We start from the raw sequence: 22736 nt of genomic DNA on the forward strand, positions 1-22736 counted from the left end.
GTGCCACAGTGATGATTCGTAGTTCCTTGAAGTAGAAAATATTAAGAAATATGTCAGGAATTGCCATTTATTTTAGCATTTTTCAAAATTCCAGATGTGCTCTAAGAAAAATTATTCTCAGTGCAAAGTTAAATGGAAAAGCATTAGAATTTGATTTCATATTTATTAAGCTATAATTCTCATTATCAAATAGTCTTTGGATGCTTATTCTCATGCAATGGGATATGAATTATTTAGACAGATTCACTGGTCTCTTGTCGAAACAAATAAATTTTGCAATGCAATCATCTTGATACTTGTATATTTGACTAAATATATTTCCTAATTGCAATAGTTAGGGCTATATAGTAACTCCACAAAATGGAATATCATTACTTTTTATATGAATGATAAGCAAATTCTATAAGACGATGAAGAAAATGTTGAAATATTAGCTGCTACACCCCAGTGATTAGGAAACCTCCAGGTACTTTGACGTCCTAGCCAAATTAAACTCAGATTTCTTTTTATAAGATCCTTAGCTGTATTGAGTATCTGATATTTGTGATGCAAGAATTTCCAAGAAATGCTCACATAGGGGACCAGTAGGCAATTTTAATAGCTGTATTACTTTTGCTGATTATAAAAGGAAGGAATGTATGATCATTGCAAGAGTGAAATTCAAAAGTACTGCAAAATATAAAGAAAAACATATCAATTGTCTGCTCACCACCCAGATATAACCCAATATATTTTTATGGATTAAGATATGGAACCCTTACCACAGGCCTCATCAGCCTTTGAGTAAAATGAAATTATATTAACATTAGTCTCCAAAATGCATTAGCCTTTATCTCTTTTTTGATTTTTGTATTTAAATTTTGTATTTAAATTTTGTATTTAAATTCTCATACAAAATTTTATAATTTTTATGAAGTCACATCTAACATTCATTTACTTTATAATTTCTGACCTTGATGTCATCCTTGGAAAGAACATCTTCATCTCAGACACTTATCTATGATGTTTCTTACACTTCAGTAGTTTTAGGATTAAAATCTAGAATTTATTTTCCTGTAAGGAATAAGATAGGAATAACTTTACTTTTTACTGATGGTGAGACAGTAGCTTCAACATGATTTGTTGATTAATTCATCCTTTTCCCCACTGATTTAAATGTCTTCTTTATTATATACATATTTCCCACTTATACTCGAGTCTGCTATTTGTGGGTTCTTTTTATTCCATTAATCTGCCATTCCTGGGCCAACTCCATTCTCTTTAATCCCTCTAGCCTTTTAATATATTATAATATTTCATAAAGCAAGAGCCATCATTATTCTTCTTCTGAAAAATTGTCTTGGCTTTTAATTCCATGGAAACAATTACTTATTTTTATTGTTTTTATTATGTGACTTGTGATCATGTGAGTTTAAAACAATAAATCAACTATTGGATTATACCAGACAGACTGAATTTAATATTCCCTTTTGCCCCTTGGTTGAATTGCCAGAGATCTGTCTCTTTCATTGGTCATTTCAAGGTCCCAGCAAGAAAAGGCACTCAGTACGTATTGCCACATGAATCCCTTTGGGACTGTCACATTTATAAAGGTTTGTATAACAGTCAGCATGGTCAGAATCCAATTGCTAATAACCACATCTTCAGTACGTAAGCTGTCTTTGAATTATTTATTCATGAGCAGGAACCCTGACTAGAGTTTTTTTCTAATCCAAGCCATGAAAATTGTCATTATATTTTAAAAACCACAGCCTTTTCTCTCCAGAAGACTGAATGGAAAAAAGAAAAAAAATCAAAGAATGAATTGTGACCCTGCGAGATATTTATTGTCAACCCACCAAGGTCATTTTGCTGAATAGCCCGAAGGTATCAGGAGCCTTGCTTGCAAAGACATTACAGTGTTTCTCACTATTGTGAACCGTTGAAACTAATTTTAGACTTTTCTTGGTTGTTAGTCTGTGCAAAAGGCCAAGTTCAAATTTGAAAATATTGACCAGGCAGGCAGGGTACACGATGTAAAGGAACTTTATGTCTCATCCTTTTCCCCATCACATCTCCCCCCGGCCCCGTAAACAGAGCTTGAGTGGAAGTTAAAACTTGGTTTCTTCTATCGGAAGTCTTGGATAGGCTTTTGTGTGGCTTGAATCATGTAACAAAACCACAAAACCAAACCAAGATCTTATTGGGAGTCAATGGGGAGGAAGGGATGTTATGGGGGTGGGGAAGGAGAATAGAGAAGGGGACACAAGTGCATGAGAACACAACACAACCATTGTGCCACCCTATGTTTAAGCCATTTTTTATTAGGAGATGGAATTTAGCCAGATTCCCAACATCACCCACTAATGCAGCCAATGTCAGCTTTAGCCCGATTACAGGTGGATGAATGATTTGGAGTAAAAAGTAAAATCACAACAATATAAGAAGAAATCACAGGTAAATAAGTCTTAGAATGAGAAAGTCTTGGCTAATTTTTACAGCAAAGCCAGAACTATAAGGTAAAAAAGATAGCTAGATAATGACTTTATAAAAATGACAACTGAGCAGAAAAAGATTTCAAGACTTACTGATTCATCTCCCACTTTCCACTGTCCCCCACTCACACCGGCCACTCCTCACTGCTTAGCTGGATCACCTTGAAAAGTTGCTTTAGCTTAGTTACCTTATCTGTAGATTAAAAAGGTTTGATTAGACAATCTTGAAGGTCACCAAACTCTGTCCCACTTCCCAGCTATGACATTTGTCATCCCTCCACCTCGAATGCCCTTCCTTGCATCTCAGATCTCAGCTCAAACGTTTAAGTACTCAGATCTTTCCCACCTAAAGTGTCCTCCCTCGGTCCCTGTTTGTCACATCATCCTGCCTACCTCCTGCCATGCATGTATCATAGTCTGAAATTATCTTGCATCCATGTTTATTGGAATGAAGACTTGGTGAGAGTGGGGACTTGCCTGTCTTCCCGAGAGGTGTCTTCAGACCTGGCAGAGTGCCTGGCATGTAGGGGATGGATGGGGACCCGGCTGTTCCTGAGTTGGGGGATGCAGGAGGAGAGACAGGTTTGCAAGAGGATGAGTATTTCCTTTTGGCTAGCCAGCGGGAAAGCTTATTGCATTCCTCAGGCATTTGGATAGTCCTCATGCAGTGCTACTCAGACTGTGGTCCTCGGTCTGGTGACATCAGTGACAGCATCACCTGGGAGCTTGTTAAAATTCAGACTCCCAGGCCTTATCCCCGATTCACAGAGTCAACATCTCTGGGGGCAGGGCCCTGGAATCTGTGTTATAGCAAGCCCTCCTGGGAATGCTCATACAGACTGTAAGTTTGAGAGGCTCTGTTCTAGTTTTGTTTTCCGAGGCTGGACCGGCCCACAGAGCAAGAATCAGATTTACTTCAGGAGGTCTCTCCATCGGCCTTTCAGGAGCCCTATCAAGACTCCGTGTGTCAGCTGCCAGCTCCCCGTCTGCTGCTTCTTTGTCTTGACTCTTCACTGTTGCCTCCACTTGACAAATGCGACAGTTGACAGTTGACAGTTCTTAGTACCTGCACGCTTTGATAGACTTTTTTTTTTTTTTTTGATGTGTGTTACTTGGACAATAAGGGCATAAGAAAAGAAAACTTTTTAGTTTTAGTTTTCACTTCTGCTGAGCTCTGCTTGTCACTAAATTCTGAAACACTCAGGCGGCCAATGAGAGCCAGAGCGATACAGGGAAGGTGGTGCTTTTGGCGGACGTGCGTGATCAGTACGCACAGGTGCCTTACATCCGAGGCCCTAACACAGTCAGCTCTATGGTACAAGACGAGGGGATCCTGGAGTAGGTTAAGGAAGCCTCTGGAGGCAAATGGATTTGAATTGGTGGTTTTCCCTGACAGCAATTACTTTGGGGCCAAGTGAAAACTCAACTAAGCTTTTTTGTTTTTGTAATGTCAAAACACCTTTGTGAAACAGACTTCCCCGAGACCAGGCCCACTGTCTTGTTCTGTTAGATCCTCTCTTCCTAGCTCCAGCTGTTGGGGATGTTTTGGTGATGTCATTGCTGTATCCAGCGAAGAGACAGATCTGGGGGCACATATGCTTTTGGTGTTCATGGTCACCAGGTTGCTTTTGTCAGAGGTACTGACCAATGGCTGGGGCTAAATCAGCCAGAAAATGGGGTGGGGTGGGGTAATTCAACCCTTCCCTTGGTGGCAGGAGGCACTGGGTGAAGAAGAGCAGACAGAACATTCCCCAAATCAGCCACTTCCTCGCATTTCAAGAAGCCCTGGCTTGTAGAGCATCTCCTGCTGGGGCACAGAAAGCTGGGACTCTCCATGGCTGCCTTTCCAGAAGGGTCCACACACCAAGTCTGAGGTTGCCAGCATATCAGTCTTCCAAAATCCTGAGGTTTTTACCTTCCACGGGTGGAACTAGGTTAATGTCAAACATTTTAGCACAGGAAGCTCTCTGAAAGGGTGACCCCTTCCTCCCAAGTAATCAGAGTGAAAGAAAATCGAGAATTTTCCAGTTCACCCATTCACTCATTCATTGGCTGGAACTGAGCCAGGTGAGACAATGAGATGCAAAGGTGAAGAAGGAATGGCCTTAGCCACTGAGGAGCTGGGAGTCTACAGGGGGGACAGATATAAAAAGAAATAATTTGAGGGCAATCTAAAGAATGCTCTAGGAGTTCCCTGGTGGTCCGGTGGTTAGGACTTGGCGTTTTCACTGCTGTGGCCCGGGTTCAATCCCTGGTCGGGAAACTAAGATCCCACAAGCCGTGTGGTGCAGCCAAATAAATAAATAAATAAAATTTAAAAAATAAAGAATGCTCTAGAATATGTTCTCCACTATAGGAGACACTAATCCTGCCAGCAGAAGTGGAGGAAGGCTTCTCAGGTGGCATTTTACCTGCTCTTTCTCAGGTGAAAAGAGGAGAGACCAAGGGAACAGGACGAACGACACGAATAAACATTCCTATAGTACTAAGTGTAGACCCAGCACTTTTAATAAATGAGCTCATTTAAATCCTCATAACACACCTCGAGATGAGCACAGTTGTTGTGTCCATTTTACGGATGAGGAAACTGAGGCTCAGTGAGGCTAAGGGCCTGTCCTAGGTCACACAGCTAGTAAAGGGCAGACTGGCTCCAGAATCCAGACTGTTAACCATTGTTCAACCTGGTCTCTTGCCATATGCGAGTGTGATCTCCCTGGAGAATTTTGAGTGGCTTGAGTGGAGAATGGTGGTTCTGAGGGTTTTGTTTGTTTGTTTGTTTTTTCCTTCTGTAGCCCACTTAGGAAGAGAAACTAATTTACCCCACCCGTTCCCACTTTCCAGTGAGGGGTGGGGGGAATCTCTGTAATAAAGCTTCGGAAAATGTAGAAGTTTGCTAGGGCTGCCATAACAAATTCCACAGACTGGGTGTCCTAAACAACAGAAATGTATTTTCCCACAATTCTAGAGGCTAGAAGTACAAGATCAAGGTGTCAGCAGGGTTAGTTTCTTCTAATGCCCTCTCCTTGGCTTGTTGATGGCTGTCTTCCTCAGGTGTCTTTACACGATCTTTCTGTGCTTGTCTGTGTCCTAATCTCCTCTTTTTATAAGCACACCAGTCATATTGGATTAGAGCCCATCCCAATGACCTCATTTAACATTAATTTCCTCTTTAAAAACCCTATTTCCAAAATAGTCACATTCTGCAGTAGTGGGGCTTAAGACTTCAACCTATGAATTTGGGGGCGGGGACACAATTCAGCCCACAGGAGAGCCACGAACATACACAAATTGCACCATGAGCTTTCACACATGATTTTATATTATTAAACAATGCCCTATAAATTTTTAAGTATTTTTTTACACTTTCCTGAGTAGTAGTTGCAAACTATTTATAACGTGTTTACTGGCAACATGTTAGCAATGATGTGTAACTGTTTAAGCACATTGGGGTGAGAGGGTGGTTCCTGTCTGCAATCACTTTAGCCGTACAGTTAGGAATCACATGTGAACAAACTGGTGTCTTTAATGAATGCAAAGCTGCAGCTCAAGAGCTATAAATATGCCTCTCTATGCACTCTAAGAGTGACCAAACAAATCTCCACCAACGACTTGCAATTCAAAAGGAAGAATAACACCAGTGAAAACTATGGCCACCTGGATACCACCCTGATGATGCGTTGCTAACAAAAGGTCCAACCAGAAGTGCAGGAATTCTAGCCACCACAACTTTCTCCTGTACATCCAGCTCCTGTACATCTTGCTCCATGGTGCTGAATGGTTGCCTGACTTCTCAGTAGAATGGCAGATCAGAACCATTAATGAATTCTAATTTACTATTACTAAATGTTAGTAATTTTTAGTGACTCATTTTATAGGTTCATAATAAATAGCCCTTAATCCCATGTAAAATGAGAATCTGTGGACTTGTGTATCTTTTGCTTGTAAGAGCTATCGAAAGGAAACTAGTAGTCTGAATTGTGTGTCCACAATGTTAGAGACATAGTCCATTCTCTTACTTCCGTAAATCATATTTAATTGGTTCCAAGCCATGCATGACCTGGCTCTGAGTCGTCATGAGAGCTCCCTTTCTTTCACTTCCTCACCCTAACGAATGAGATCAAACGAGATTCAGATAGAGGGGGTGCCAGGGAGCCAGAGAACCTAGCACTTAGTCTATGTTGACCGGCTTCAAGGCCATTATTCCTGTCCTTGCTGGGAAGAACTTGTCGCATGCCCTTCTTCTGGCAGAATTGGTGATGCATCCTCACAGTGGTCCATTCCCATGACCACCGACCTGCCCACAGGGATGCTCTGCCATGATGTCCAGCCTCTGGCAAACATCCAGTGACCACCAAATGCCATCTAGGGAACCCAAATCAAAAATCCTCTCCTATGCCTTACATGCTTTGCTCTTCATTTTAGGGAGTTTCAACATGCCTTTCTCTTGAGCTGTTTTCATTTCCCTTCTCAAAGCACTAATCAATCACTCCCTCCTAACCACTGACCCAAAACACGAAAACTTTTCATTTTACTCCACGATTATATTGGGACACCGACACAGGTGGGGTGCATAATTTTAGTACCATTAAGAGACAACTGCTGAGGATGGTTGGGAGTCATTAAAAATGAGTTTTTAAGAAGAGGCGTGACATAGATTAATCTTATAAAAAGCGCATGTTAAGATGGACTGGATATTACAGTGATCTTAGGAAATGTTATAACGGACCTGTAGTTGCATAGAAAAATGTCCTTATTTTTTAGAGACTCGTATTAAAATATTTATGGGTGCCACGTCATGATGTTTGTTATTTACTTTAAAATGCTTTGGTGGAAAGAATATATGGGAAAATACGGCAAAATGTTTATAGTTGTGAAATCCAGATGAGATTACACAGGCAAGCATCATATAGTTTCCTCTGTTTTTCTGTATGTTTTCAGATTTTTTAATAATAGAAAAGTGGAAACCAATCCTTTTGGCGGCTCTCTGGGCCTTAGGCGAGAGAGGCAAGTAGGGGGCCAAGTAGTGAGAAGCGATTCAGGCGGACACTGATGAGGGGCGGAGCTAAGATGGAGACACCGCGGAGGGAGAGGGGGGTGTGGACTGAAAGGTATCATCTAGTCTGTTCTCTTCGCTCATTCCCACAGTCCAAAGTGCTTCGCGAAAAATGGCTGCTGCAGGGTGTACCTGCTGGAACTGCGGAAGAGGAGGAAGCCAGGCGGCGGCAGTCTGAGGAGGATGAGTTAAGAGTCAAACAACTTGAAGGTAACATTCAGAGGTAGGTGGTTTCCAGCTCAGGCCCCCAAGCTGTGGCTTTACAGTGCAGTAACCACCGCTCTCCTCTAGGGGGCGTTTCTCAATGCCGTCACCTTTTCCCAGGGCTTTAGAATTATCTTCCTAAACAGAATAGGTACGTTGTTGCCACTGAAACTTTTCCATATAACCTAGAATTTTGACTCTGAGTACTAAGTATTGTATTGGGCTGTCACACAGTACAGTGATGTCTTCATGGACCAACTAGGTGTGGTAAAAAGCTTGCCCCTTCACTAAAGGTCCCCTTTTTGAGTTCTTCTGTCAGCTTTGTCTTTTTCCTTCCTGAGCTCAGGCTGTTAGCTATTAGTGGGTCTGTTGTCAAATTTGCTACATTTGATCAATTTGAAATGGGAAAACTGTAGCCAAGGGTCTTGGAATTGAAACTGAGGGCACTCCTGTGAGCTGTGTGCCTGGGCTCTAAAAATTAACTTTGTATTGTCGAGTTTCAATGCTCAGAGGGTGAGTTGCTTCCTTTATGGTCCTCAACCAGGTTCTGAACATTTCAGTCTGGGAGATAAGTGACCTTTCTATGGCCAGTGGCTGGCCAGGCTCAGACAGAAGCAAAATAAATGTAGGTTTCCACTTGGGAACTGTAGCCATGCCAGGTCCCAGGACACCCAGCCAGAGGTGTGAGATGGTGGGGGAAGATGGTGTGTGGAGATGCCTTAGAACGAAGTCTCCCCCGCCACCTTATCCCACCAAATTCGGCTGGAAATCTCACCTTGGAGAGGGTCATCTCTTTCTCCTGAGGTTTTGAGCTCTTTTAAAATACAAAGAGTAATAACTAACTTGCTACCAGTCATTTGTACCCAAGAGTGAATGAACCTGGTGAGGGTACCTAGGGGACCCCAATAGCATCACCAAAGGGAAAAGCAAACCGACTGTAAGCCCCAAAGGCCTGTGTCCCTATTTTGCTTGAGCCCTTATGCGCCTTACAGAGTTCTCAGAGCAGCTTGCCCAGGCTTTGCTTGTGGGGGAAACTGGCTAAGAAAAAGTTTATATGGGATGTGTGTGTGTGTGTGTACGTGTACATATACATACACACACATACACGTACACACACACACTTAAAATACAAAGGAGAAAGGCTAAATAATATATATACATATATATAACATTGGAAAGTCTAAATTATATGTTAGTGTGTGTATGTGTATATATATACATATATATATGTATATATATACCATTAGAAGAAGAAATTTTAATCCTGTAAATACTGACATCAAGCTTGTGAGGACGAGTACCTCCAGAACCCCAGGAAGAGAAGGGACTTCATGTTAGACGCCCAGAAGATAGAAAGGGGAGGGGGTGGAATGAAGTAGCTCAGAGTCCTGAGCCTTGGGGATTCCCTCTCCTCAGAAGTGGCTCGGCTTGCTGCATCTTAGACAAGATGAGGGAGCCAAGGATCATGGGAAATATTGACAGTCCATTGGAGAGGAAAAGGCAGCTCTGAGACATGGTTTTATAGGAGGTTTGTTTCTAAGTCTCAAAGTGCCAAGTCCATGGCGCTTTCAGCTGCAGAGACAGTTGATACCGTGTAGCATCTCTTTACCTTTACTCTTGTTAAAAGTTCCAGTCCATTTCCTATCTCTTTCTTACTACACTACACTGCACATGGGCCTGGCACCAAGCACATGCTCCATAGCTGTTTGTTGAATGAAAGGATTGGGGCTGGGACCCCTGCCTGGCAGACGGAGGCTGGGGAATTACTCTCCAGTCCAAGTTGGCAAAATTCTAGGACCCAAGTGGCCTGGGCACTGTCTATTCACAGCAGGAACCATGATTCAGGTTCACATGGGGCAGCATTATACTGCTGAGGAGTTCTAGGCAGGATGAAGAAACAGGGATGAGAATTGCAGGCCCCCTCTGGTATGGAGGGAGACAGTATACGCCTGGATGGGCAGAAAATTTGATTTAAAATTGTTTTTTTAAAACCTGGATATCTTTTCTCACTGAGCCTGACATGTGCGTTCATTTCATGTGGTAGGTATTATTACAGATGGAAGGCAGACAGGATTTGGAAAGTAGGATAAAACCAGTTCTATGACCTTTTCTGGTTTTCTTAAATGGCATCAGAAAACGTGGTCTTCAACCACATTGGCAGTTTCACTTTGGCTTGAATACAAATATATTGTTGTTCTAGCCCCATAGGTGGTAACTCTCACCTGTGATGAGCCATTACACGTGGGAGAGGAGTCTTAAATCAAGACTCAGTTTTGGCTAAATTAATCAGTTAGGAGCTGGTTTGTGGTTCAGGTGGACATGACCATACTCCGAAAAATAAAGAGAATCTCTTTTTATCCTTTGAGTCAACAGAAGAAAGAGCTCATTCAGTGCATGCAGGCAATCTCTTGGAGGCCATTTAAGAGAGAGATTCCCAAGCCAGAAGGAAAGAAATCATAACAGCCTAAAGGGGTGGGGGTGGGATGCTTAGGCCTGGATTCAGGAGTCATTTCCTTCTGCCATAACCACGGCTTTGCTGGACATCGGCCAAATGGGCATTGGCCATTTGTTGGAGAATGAGCTGTGTTCCCTGGAGCTGCTTTTCTGTAGGAGCAGGGCTGCCAATGGGCATCATTTCCTCCTTAGGGCCTCTTGAGGGAGGAGTTTCTTCCTACCTTAGATGTCAGTTTCTGCTTCCCTTCATCTTACTCGCAACTTCTCTTCTACAGTATTTAGCATCTTTAAGCTCCAGTCCCAAGGGAAGAAAGGAGCTCTCCCCGCTCCTTCCTTAAAGGATACTCAGTCACCCAAGACACTTTCCTGAGGTCAAGCATTGGTTCTCTCTCACACACTTAGTCACTTGAACTGCTTTAAAGGTTCATTGTAAACCTAAGCATCCTCCAGTCTTACAAGGTCTTTGGGGATTGGCTGGCCTGACTCTGCTAATTTTGGCCGAGCTCGGCTAAGAGACTCGAAGCTGTAGGTTGGAGGCGCCTGCTCTTATTTTTCCTGCACTAATGAACTAATCGTGACGATTTCCTTTTATGGCAATGGCAGAGGTGCAAGGGGGCCGAACAGGCACAAGGCGTAGGCTCAGAACTGCCGTGAGCCATTAGCCAAAGCAAGTCAATGGCTAATCCCAAAACCCAGGGGAAGAGGTAGACAGTCAACCTTTAGAGAAAGGAACTCAGAGTTATGGGGCAAAGGGTACAGATACAGGAAAGGGTGAAAATGGGTACTAATCCTTCAGTCTTCCAGAAGCATGATTGTTCAATTAAAAACTGCAAGCATTAGGGAAAACTGACCAGCAGGAGGGAAAGTACAGAATAGCCCAATGAATGAGAAAGAGGATGAACTGAAACAACTCAAGAATTCAGAGGAAAAGGAAGAAAAGAATAAAGGAAAATATGAGTGGCTTTGAAATAAGATCTGATCTTTATGTAACAGGACTCCTGGAAACTGTCTGCAGGTCAAATGCAGCAGAACCACTAAATTAAGGAATTCTAAAGGAAAATTTCTTTGTTTGAATGGGAACATTAATTTGTAGATCTTAAGATTTGGGTCCACTTGTCTAAGTCCTCCCCAGCAACAAATTAGATTTTCCTGAAGAGACATATGAACTCTTTTCAAACTATATTAGTATATAGTATAAATGTACTAAAATATATTAGTTCATTTAGGCCCTGAAGGTATATTATTCCCTTTGGTGAATCAGGAGTAGCTTGAAGAACCTGATGGAGCAGTAGAGAATAGCAATCCAAGAGCAGGGAGAATGCCTGCAAGGAAAGATTAAGGGAAATCAGGGTCAGTTAGTTTAGAAAAAGAGAAGATAATGATAGCAACCTAACTCAGAACTTCAAGTGTATGTAGGATTTAGGCCACATCTGAATTCTTTATGTGTTGGCCATTCTGAATATGATAAAGACTTAAAATAAAGCATGAGAATTTGCGCTTAGACGTATGTCTGTTTCCCTAGATATCTTCAAGAAGAAAGAACATAACCACCTTTCTAATTCTGATTCCAAAATTCTTTACAGTGCCAGTAGCCATAGAAGAAGTTCCAGGTTTAAAGACATGTTTTCTTCCAAAATGTTATTTGTAAATTGGCGGTGATTTGGAACTGAGAATGTTGTCTGTCTTTTAAAACTATTATATTAAAACTATTATATGTGGTGCTTAGGTTTTTAGGGCAGCCCACAAGGAGGAGGGGAGGAAGAAGGGAAAGAAGGAAGAAAGGAAGGAGGGAAGGAAGGAAGGAAGGAAGGGAGGGAGGGAGGGAGGGAGGGAAAAATGTAACTAGACTATTAAATCTGGGCATTAGAATTACTTGGGAATAAAAATATGAATTCCCAGGCCTCATTCCAGGAAATTTGGATTCAGTGACCGAGGTGAGGAGCCCTGTAATTTATGTTTTTCAAACAGTGCTCCAGGTAATTCTTTTGCATGGTCAGGTTCAAGAACAATTGCTATAAATGGAAAAAAGCGTAGATCATAAGTGAAATCCCATTATAATACCTGTAAACCCTCAAGGCAAGTGAGAAGTAAATAGTGTTTGGAAGAAAATTGATTTCACCCAAACAGATAAAGAAGGACAACCCTGACCCTTGATTTCAGACTGATTCAAAGCCTTAGTACTTTGACTCAAGGAAATTTGAACCCTGCTTTGGGACTCCTGTAGGTGGGAATAAAGCTGTCTCTCTGGCATTGGGCTGAAGTCTCTCTACCATAGGTCCCACCATGGAACCAAGCTTTTCATTTGAACTTGATTGGAAGCAGCCTTGGTTTACCAAACTAAAATTGATACCTGTCAAGAAAGATGGCTGCTTTCCCAAAGGCCAGAAAATGCTACCATTTTTCAAAGGTTTCTGGCTGAAATTAAGAGCACGATAGCCTTGAAATGGTGACTTCAATGATGACAAATGATATATCAATTGTCAAATTCTTTTGCACAACTTTTCACAGGGCAATTTCAGGATGGCCCCATCTGTTGATTATATTCTTGGCTCACTAGAAACCAGGAGCAAAATAGGCTAAAAAAAAAGAAAAAAAGTTGGAATTGTTGAAAGCAAAATCTGTACACAGATTTCTTTTTTTTTTCTTTTTTAAAAAACTTGGATAGCACATCTGTCTGCTTTATTTCCCATTGGAGTGCTATATTGAGAAAGCCCAAAGGATTGTTTCTGGCTTGGGCCCGTCATCCACCATTGTCCATGCCATCACTGGATGTGATGCATCCCTGGGGGCCACAAGTGGGTTTCCCATTGATGCTTTTGGAGATTTTAGGCAGTTAGATTCACACTAGCTGTATCTATTTCACATCTGCTCCAATCAACAAGTCTTGTCACTTGCCTTGTGGTTTTCTCACCTAAGATTCTCTTTCTTATTTAACCAGGTTTTATTTAAGTGTTTGAAATATAGTATTCTTAACTTTCTTTGATTAGTGAGAAATATGAGGAAGATTTGTCCCCCCCACCTTGGAATTACTACAAAGAAGATGAGAAACCTCATGAAGTGGTAAATGAAAAGGGAACAAACTGTCGCAAAGCCAGGGTGCTGATTCTAGCTCTGCTGCTAATTTGCTGTGTGACTTTGGGCAAATCTCTCATCCTCTCTGGTCTCAGTTTCCTCATCTCTTCAGTGAGAGGTCTCTCAGGGTCTTCCAGATGTGGTATTCTGAGATCCTCTAATTTGGGAGGTTGGCTAGAGATCCCTCTTCTGAACAAAGAGATCTATGAAGAGAAATATCACTATTGTGGAAGGAAGTAGTTTTGGAGAGAGGCCAGAATTGGGGAAAGAGGTTAAGTTCTCAGGAAATAAAAGCTCCGTGTGTAACTGACTCATCCCAGAGGTGACTAATTCATCTGAACAGCTGTCAATTCTAAAGTATGTCACATCGAAATATTCATTGAATAAAATATTGAAGCCTCAGTTGCTAACCCAGAGAGGGCCATGCAACTTTTTATTTATTTATTTATTTATGGCTGTGTTGGGTCTTGGTTTCTGTGCGAGGGCTTTCTCTAGTTGTGGCAAGCGGGGGCCACTCTTCATCACGGTGCGCGGGCCTCTCACTATCGCGGCCTCTCTTGTTGCGGAGCACAGGCTCCAGACGCGCAGGCTCAGTAGTTGTGGCGCACGGGCCTAGTTGCTCTGCGGCATGTGGGATCCTCCCAGACCAGGGCTCGAACCCGTGTCCCCTGCATTGGCAGGCAGATTCTCAACCACTGCGCCACCAGGGAAGCCCCCATGCAACTTTTTAGAAAGAAAATTCAAGATGCAAGTGGTCTGGTTCAATTCTGCTTCTGATTCAAGATTCTTTGAGTGCCTCTGTTGGTCTCTGATGGACACCAGAATTCACTTAATTTTCCACATTCTTAAGACACTCAAAGCAGAAGACTGGCAACATCAGGCGTAAGCATGTGTGTGTTATATTATGGGATTTTGGCAACCAAGAAGATGACAGTGACCCACAAATAGCTGTTCTAGAAAAGGCAACCACAGAAATGTTCATTGGAATCACAAAGGACACTTGCTTGGGTTTCAGTGTGTTTTTTCTGCTTGCTGTTTTTAAGTCTGTGATGCGCTGTTGTTTCTTGGCAGGGCACAGAGCATGCCACATTGGCTCTCCACATCTGTGCACTCCTGGCCATATTTGGCAAGCTAGTCCTGCCAAATTCCCATTCTTTTTCTTTCACAAAATAAATCTTTATATAGTGTAAACCATATGGTGATATAATGGTAGCACTATATTGTCTAATATTCATTGGTCTCTTACTCTGTTCTGGGTACTGACTTAGCTTTGGGGCCTCCATGAATTCATTAATATTCTCATTTCATCCCCAGAACATTCCCACAAAGTAGTTGTGATGATGATGATACCCATTATACAGCTGGGAGAATTGAGGCTTAGGAGATAAAGTAACTTGCTGCCCAGATCGACCCCTTTAAGAAGTGAAAGAGTCAGTATTTGAACTCAGCTCTGCCTAACTCCAAAGCACATTCTTAAAAATCTCAACAAAAGTGGTTATTTTAAGCTAAAAATCTCTGAGACTTGTGATATTCAGTGAGAGCACACCAAAGTTTCCCTCATGGTATAAGTGGATGGATAAGAAACGTGCTCCTCCCTCCTCAGCGACCTTGAAAGTGCTCCATTGCGCATGATCATCGTGACTGGGGAGGCTGCCCCCTTCAGGTTCTTTCAGGAGGTACAGGTTCCATTTTAGGTTTGGTTCCCTTCCTTTTCTCTCTGAAGCCCTTTGCTCCCGAGTACACTTTCTTGGTTGTCTACAGCCTGATCTCTGCTGGAAACAGTGTGTGGTTATGTAAAGGGCCCCCAGCATAGCACACTGGTTAGGAACCTGGACATTAGAGTCTGATTGACCTTGGTTTGAGCCCTAGTTCTGCATTTATGAGTTGTTTGATCGTGGACAAGCCCTGTAACCTCTCTGGACTTGAGTTTCCTCACCCGTACACTGGGGATAACAATGGGGATAACAATGCCCGTCGTGAGGAGTGGTTGCAACGTGTAGAGATCACATGCATGTGCAAGTGCCAAGTACAGTAGGCTGTCAGGAAGTAAGAGTAGTGCTATTGTTATTGTTTTCTCTATCCTTCTGGAGAGGGTTTCCAACAGTAACACTATTGACATTCGGGGCCAGATAATTCTTTGTTGTGGGGGACTGTCCTGGGCTTTGCAGGATATTTAACAGCGTCCCTGCCCTTTACCTAGTAGATGCCAGGAGCACTACGCCCACCCCCAGTCATGACCGTCAAAAGTGTCTTCAAGCATGGCTAAATGTCTCCTGTGGGCTAAAAAGCCCCCCGCTGAGAACTGCTTCTCTAAAGCCTGGAGTTACGGGTGTTGATACTAAGATAAAAATCACCCCATCAAGTAGCTTCGGAATACAGAACCCTTGAAAGATTTATGAAGATAACATTAATGATTCTTGGTGCAGAATGACGTAAAGTCTTTCAGTTAGTTGAAAATAGGAGTCTTCGCTCAAGCACTGAGCCATGAAAGTCAGTTCTGTGTTACAAAGAAATGGTTGCCTTTTTTTTTGGCATCCAATGCTGTGCTAATTTTGCAAAGGCAGTGAGTTTATGACAGTTCTACAGTTCATAAAACTGTAGAATCTTAGCGTATGCATAACTGAGGTGCTGTTATCTGGATCAACTTTTATCTGATACTCCAATTTGCAATGAACCCAGGGAGTGCGAGGCAGTAGACAGGCTCTCCCCAGAGGCTAAAAAATGACAGGAAGCTTACTTCCTCACAAAGTAACACCCAAGTCCACACTGAAGCAAGTCTCATTATGACGAAGAATCCTCCCTTGGGATGAAAGTTATGTTCTCTGAAGTTTTTCCCGGCTCTCTGGTCCCTACCCTGCCCCCTAGGGACCACACAGAAAAGTCCCTCTTTATAGACTGAAATCTGGATGCTTCTGGGTTGTGGTCAGCTTAGGAAGCTGGGTCAGAAAAGGGAGGAAGCACTCTAAAATTGCATTCAAGCACATCTGCGTTGCACGTGCGTTTCCCAGTTGCCAGTAGTGGAAGAGCCTACCGCCCGATGTTTCCCAAGCATCTTGCCTTACTCGGGTTTTGTAGGCTCCATTATAATTGCCTCATTGTTGGTTAGGTAGATTGGGTTTAAAGTACCTGGAACGATGAAAATAGTGGGAGAATTCCATCCATACACTGAGACCACGTAAGAGCCACACTTGGGGAAGGTTTGCATTTTGCAGCCCTTAGAACAATTGCCGTAATTGAAGGAATTATGCAAAGTCAACTTTCTTGGCAGCTGGTCCCAGGCTTTTTGGCCTATGATTGCCATGCCTCAAGTTTCCTCTCTACAAATGCTTTGAAAATAGTATTTTTCTGCCCCGAAGGCTTATAATGTGGTCACTTCTAACCCCTCTATATTCTTGATGGATCAAAAGCGTCAGGGGTCCTTTCGACATTTTCTTCCATGGTCTTCACCAACTGTTTACCAATTGTGCATTCTGAAGGCAATGGATGGTCTCTCGGGTCCTTTCCATCAAGGGCAGTCTATGATCTTACAACATGGGGGCCTTACAGTCAAGTCTGATGGCTGAGGTCCAGCGGCCATGGGGACCCAGGCAGGCTTTGATGGGGAGCAGACTTGCGGGCAGGCTGACCCGACACCTCCGTCACCACAGTCTGCAGCCAAGTCGATCTCCTGAGCACAACCCCACTTTGTATGCTCTCTTTTCACTACTTAGGCCCAGAGAAGAGTCCTGTGGGACCTGCTCAAGACCTGTCACTGCAAGGCCTGCCTCTCCTGGCCTTTCCAGTTTCTCCTCCCATCAGGTCCAATCCTTGAGCCCTCCAAGGCAGCAAGTGGGAGATAAGCTCACAATCCCTCTCCCGTTCTAAGATTCCAGTTCCCTAGCAGACGTGCAAAAACAGTTGAAGGAATGCCCCTCTTCTTACTGTTACCCCAAAAGCAACTTCTGCCATCAAGTGTTCTTTAGATCTCTCACCCAAGGTGTAAACCTTAACAGTGGGAATTCCAGGCCAGGTGAGAGGAAGAGGGTACGCAGCAATAGATGAGTTAGGTTTAGGCCATGTTTATTAGGAGGGATTTGCCTACGTCCTCATTCCCATCCCTTTTTGGAGAAACTATTTTTGAGCACATTTGGCACACATGTGCAGTTACACTTGCAACGTGAAGAATTAAGGTTTATTGTGCTCACAGATTCTCAGTCAGGAATTTGAGCAGAGAACAGTGGTAATGGCTTGTCTGTGCTTCACACTATGTGGGACCTCAGCTGGGAAGACACAAATGGCTGGGGGTGACTCAAGGGGCTGTGTGCTGGGATCACCTTCATGGCATGTCTAGAGCCTCAGCTGGGATGACTCAAGGGCTGGGTGGGGCCAATATCCTCGGCACCTCCACATGGCCCTTCCACAGGGCTGGCCTTCTCCCTGCATGGCAGCTGGGTTCTGCGAAGGAGCACCCCACAGGGAGTGTCTAGAGAGCAGACATTCCAAGGGAGCCAGTGGAAGCCGTAAGACTTCTTCTGTCCCTGCCCGCCTTGGAACTCTGGTAGCATCACTTCCACTGTGTCCTGCTGGTTTCAACTGAGCCACTAAAGCCAACCCAGATTCAAACAGAAGGAAATGAGAATCTTTACCTCTTGACGGGAGTGGCAGGGTCACATTGCAAAAGAGCATGTGGGACGGGAGAGATTTTTGTGACCTGTTTGGAAAATACGATCTGCCTCAGAGCCTATGTTGTTTGGTGCATATTTGAAGCCTAGTCTTTACTATTATGTAGTTTTTGTTTGAATGTTCCACTGATTATTATGTTGTGTTCCTCTTTATTTTTATGAATCTTAAAATTCTTTTTTTTTTCCTTTTTGACTGCACCACATGGCATGCAGGATCTGAGTTCCCCAACCAGGGATGGAACCCGTGCCCCCTGCAGTGGAAGCACAGAGCCCTAACCACTGCACCGCCAGGGAAGTCCCTTAAAATCCTTTTTGATGCAGTTAAAAAACAAAAAAGGATTGAGGAATAGAAGCCCTAAAGCCACATGTGAAGTGACAAGACCAGGTGGTCCCTTCTGACTGACAGCAGCCTCCCTCCACCCAGGCCCCCCACTGCTAAGCCTTTTGATCTCCTTTGAAACAGAATCTCTGTTGGAATAATACACACTCCAGGGATCTCGGAGTCTCGTGTTTTTCCCTCCCATGTGAAAAGGCAAAGGAAAAAAGTGAATAATGTTTGAATATTGCCAGTGCACAGAGAATATCTGTAAGGTTAGGGACACTTCTGCCAGCACAGACTGTCACCCCAATCTGGGTGCCTGGAGGAAGGATTTTACGCACTGCCATGGTATGTGGCGTGAGGGTTGCCACCTGAGCCAGATTCTTCCTGGAAGGACTGGACATCTCAACACCAGTGGCGTTCACGGCCATTGCTGGGCCACATGGCTCTTTAGTGCAAATTAGAAAACGCAGCTCCACGTGAGGCCACCATTTGGAAAAACCAGTGGCTGGATTCTAGCCTCCTCTACTCCTTCGGCAGGTGTCCTCGGGCAGAAATAAGCTGTATAGGCATGTGCATTGGTCCTGCTCACTTCTCAGTCTCCGCTGGCCTCCTTCCTATCGGTCATTAAGGTATTCCCTAGTTACCTCCCATTCTTAAATAGTCTCAGATAAGGCCAGAGGAGATGAAGAGGAAGCTTTTTACAGGCCACTAGAGAACACAAACAAGTAAGCCATCAATTATAAGCTGGTGGGAAAGCTCCTATCATGGAAGTTCAAAAAGAGTCTATGGGAACATATGCAGGGGAGGGGTACTTAACACTCAGATTAGGGAGTGCAGGCAAGACTTCCTAGTGTGATGTGTGAGGAGAATGTGTTTTTTAGCTCTTGATTTTATCTGCTGTTGATTTTCAGCAAATTATTTTATCTTTTTACATTACCTTACCTTGCATTACATTACACTGTATTACATTATGTTCATTCTTGACTAGGATGGAAGTTCCCTGAGCACGAGGACTTCACGGATTACACACTGTCTTAGTTTCCTGAGGCTACTGTAACAAATTGCCAAAAACTAGGGGGTTTTAAACAACAGAAATGTATTCTCTCACACTTCTAGAGACCAGAAGTCCAAAATCAAGGTGTCAGCAGGGCTGTGCTTTCTCCAGAGGCTCTAGGGGAGGATCCTTCCTTGCCTCTTCTAGCTTCTCGTGGCCCCAGGCATCCCTGGGCTTGTGGCTGCATCACTCTCCTCTCTGCCTCCATCTTCATATGGCCTTCTTATCCCCCTGTGTCTTCTCCTCTTCTGCCTCTTATAAGGACACTTACCATTGGATTTAAAGCCTATTCAGATAATCCCAGAGGATCACATCTCAAAATCCTTTCATTACATCTACAAAGACCCTTTTTTTCCAAAATAAGGTCATACTCACATGTTCCCGGTTAAGATGTGGACATATCTTTTGGGGGACCACCATTCAACCTACTACACCCACTATATATATGTGTGCGAGTGCCTACAATACTGTGTGGTGCCTACTAGGTTGCTCTCAATAAATATTTTTTAATTTAATTGATCTGTATCAGCTTTAGGTCATCCGTAGGATTGTCATGAGGTTGAAAACAAACATTTATGTCTAGAGATGGTATAGAGCTGAGATTACGGCAAAGAGTATCAGCATCCCACTTGCTGGTTCAAGTCCAGGGTCTCCACTTGCTGTCTGTGTAATCTTAGGCAAGTTTCTTTAGCTTCACTTTCCTCTACTACTACAAAAAAAAGATAATAAAATAATAATGAAAACAAACTATTGGGTAGTGGCAATGATTAAATTAATATATACAGAATGCTTAGAAAGTATTTAGAACGGTCTAGGACTTGGTGCCCAATAGGTTTTAGCTTTTATTATAAAAATAAAAGAGTGATGTGACCATGTACAGTATATAAATAGCCCCGAATTATTTGATTTTACCAGACTCCCTCTCCACTCTGAGAAACAGCTGAGAGGGACGCCACCACCCTAAGCTTAGCACACTGTTTAGAAGTCAGCTGCAGCTGGACATACAAGTCCAGTGGTGACTTGGAAGCACCAGCCCTCACCCCTAGGACGTCCAGGGCAGAGGAAGAAAGGAGGCCGGGAGCACAGGGCTGAAAACTGCTGCCTGGCAGGGGCGGGAAGCAGCTTTTGTCCCCAGGGCAGCTGCTCCCTCTCTGGTTCCCTCCTGCTCTGTGATCAGCTCATGTCTGTTACCCTGAGGCCCTCAGCAGGAATTCTAAGGCTTCCCAGGACCTGTCAGCTAAAGTGGAGGATGAAAGAGAACAACTCCAAGAACAGAAGAAGTAGGACAATATGATAGATTTGAGAAGAACTCAGACCAGTTGTGGGGCAGACCCAGTCGAATAGGGTGAGAAGCTAGAGTTATCTCAGCAGGTTATTTTTTTTTTAAAAAATGTAACCTTGTGCTTTCCAGTTGCTTATTTTTTTAAAAATTGTCTAGGTTGTTGGAGTGATGCCCTGCTCAGGTCCTTAGGAGACTTGCTTTGTTAGAGAAAAATGGCTAAACACAGTACTATTTAAACTATTCCGACCAGGCAACTGTTTATTACCAGTCATTACCAGTCTATGACAAGATAAGGACAGGAATTGCCAGAAAGGTGTTTGGAAACCTTAATGGCAATCTGGCATTGTCATGACAACCAAGTGGGTGCTCAGTGTTTCTGTCTCACTGAATAGACCAATTTGCAGGTTGTTGAATTTCTTGGCAAGTTGCATGTGTCATGAGCTGAGTGTCTGCGATGGGTTGGGATAAACCCTAGTCCTTGACCACACTGCTGCAAAGCAAACACCAGAGAGAAGAATATATGCCCCAAGATCATAGTTTTTGCCTAAATGTTTAAATACAGTCATCGCCATCTCTTTGCACCAATTTATCTTTAGATCTAGAAAAAACCTTACCGAGTCTTTAGACTGAGCACCTCCCCACACCTGAGGCCAGGACAGACCCCAGGACTCTCAGAATGACCCAGCCAACCAGTGATCTTCCTGCAACTAAACCCAGGTCCCCAGTGCTCTTTTAGAGCTGCCATCCTTGCCTATAGCTAATGCAGAAGAAAATCTCAGCCCCTGACAAGGAATCACAAATTCCAGATTAAAGCCCCAGAATGATGATATGGTTTTCTTGGGAGCAGCTGTTTTATAAACAGGATTCGGGGGCATCTCAGGCCTTCCATTCCGGGTAATGTGCTGCTGCTGGGGTCTGCTCTGTGAAGCAAAGGACAGGACTCGAAGACACTGACCTTTTAATATTAGCCACACAGATGTCTTGCTGTGTGATCTTGAGAATATTAGTTAACGTCCCAGCTGAATCTGTAAATAGGAATAAGAATAAGATTTGCTGTCCCTGGGGACATCCTAAAAATTTTGGTCAGGCTGTAAGAGGAGGCCCAGAGAGATGACTTGGCCGGGGAAATCATCTGTAAGACTCTCTCTGTGGTTAAAAAAAGTCATCTGGGGGCTGGAAGAGACCCTTGGCAACTGGTGTGTTCAGCCCCTGCCTTCAGGTAGGACTACAGCTTCCACCATTTCAAAGTGATGCACATGTCTCCTATTTTTATTTTTATTTTTTTAATTTATTTTTATTTTTTTTAAGAAATTCACGTTCTTTTATTTATTTATTTTTATTTATTTATGGCTGTGTTGGGTCTTCGTTTCTGTGCGAGGGCTTTCTCTAGTTGCGGCAAGCGGGGGCCACTCTTCATCGCGGTGCGCGGGCCTCTCACTATCGCGGCCTCTCTTGTTGCGGAGCACAGGCTCCAGACGCGCAGACTCAGTAATTGTGGCGCACGGGCCCAGTTGCTCCGCGGCATGTGGGATCTTCCCAGACCAGGGCTCGAACTCGTGTCCCCTGCATTGGCAGGCAGATTCTCAACCACTGCACCACCAGGGAAGCCCATCTCCTATTTTTAAAGAAGGGAAGAGAGATTCTACAGTTGGGTGGCTATTCCTTTGGCCAGCGCTGTCATGGCCTTGACAATATACATGGAGCCAGGCCGGGAGGAAGCCGTCTTCAGGGCACAGTCCTACTGTGGGAGAGTCAGAAGTGACATCCTCATATCTCGAAGACGGTGGCACTTAGGTTCCAAGTGTGTCCTGTGTCTTGTGGAGTCCGATGCAGCTCTGATAAAGCACATTATGAAGATGCTCCTTGGGCTCCTCTTTAGATGGTGTCATCTCACTGGCTTTCACACGTCCTACGTGGAACTTTCTCCAGCCGTCTTTTGCTTCATTTAGTAATTAACCCCAAGTTCTTTTTTGCCACTCCTTAGGCGTGAATCCCAGGCTACACACAGAATTCTAGTAGCAAAGAATGTGGATTTTCCACAGGTTTAAATATTTGCCACTTGACCTTTTATCAGAGAGCTCTGAGGCCAACCTGCCATCCTCTGTGGAAGGCGGAGTGGTTTAAGGTCAAGAGTAGGCATTCTCTCTCAACTCGAATCTT

General features: G+C 43.6%; 1 protein-coding gene across 6 annotated transcripts in view; it reads left to right on the top strand.

The window, feature by feature from the left end:
• The window catches only part of PALM2AKAP2 (PALM2 and AKAP2 fusion), a 506958-nt gene that overhangs the window by 239169 nt on the left and 245053 nt on the right, over positions 1-22736 (top strand). For all 6 annotated transcript variants that reach the window (XM_057548010.1, XM_007178230.3, XM_007178232.3 and 3 more), the window contains exon 4: positions 7620-7750. In XM_057548010.1, the coding sequence (XP_057403993.1) occupies positions 7620-7750 (131 nt within the window). The remainder of the gene's footprint in view (positions 1-7619; positions 7751-22736) is intronic.

Source organism: Balaenoptera acutorostrata, chromosome 6, assembly GCF_949987535.1.
Source record: "Balaenoptera acutorostrata chromosome 6, mBalAcu1.1, whole genome shotgun sequence".
NCBI lineage: Eukaryota > Metazoa > Chordata > Mammalia > Artiodactyla > Balaenopteridae > Balaenoptera > Balaenoptera acutorostrata.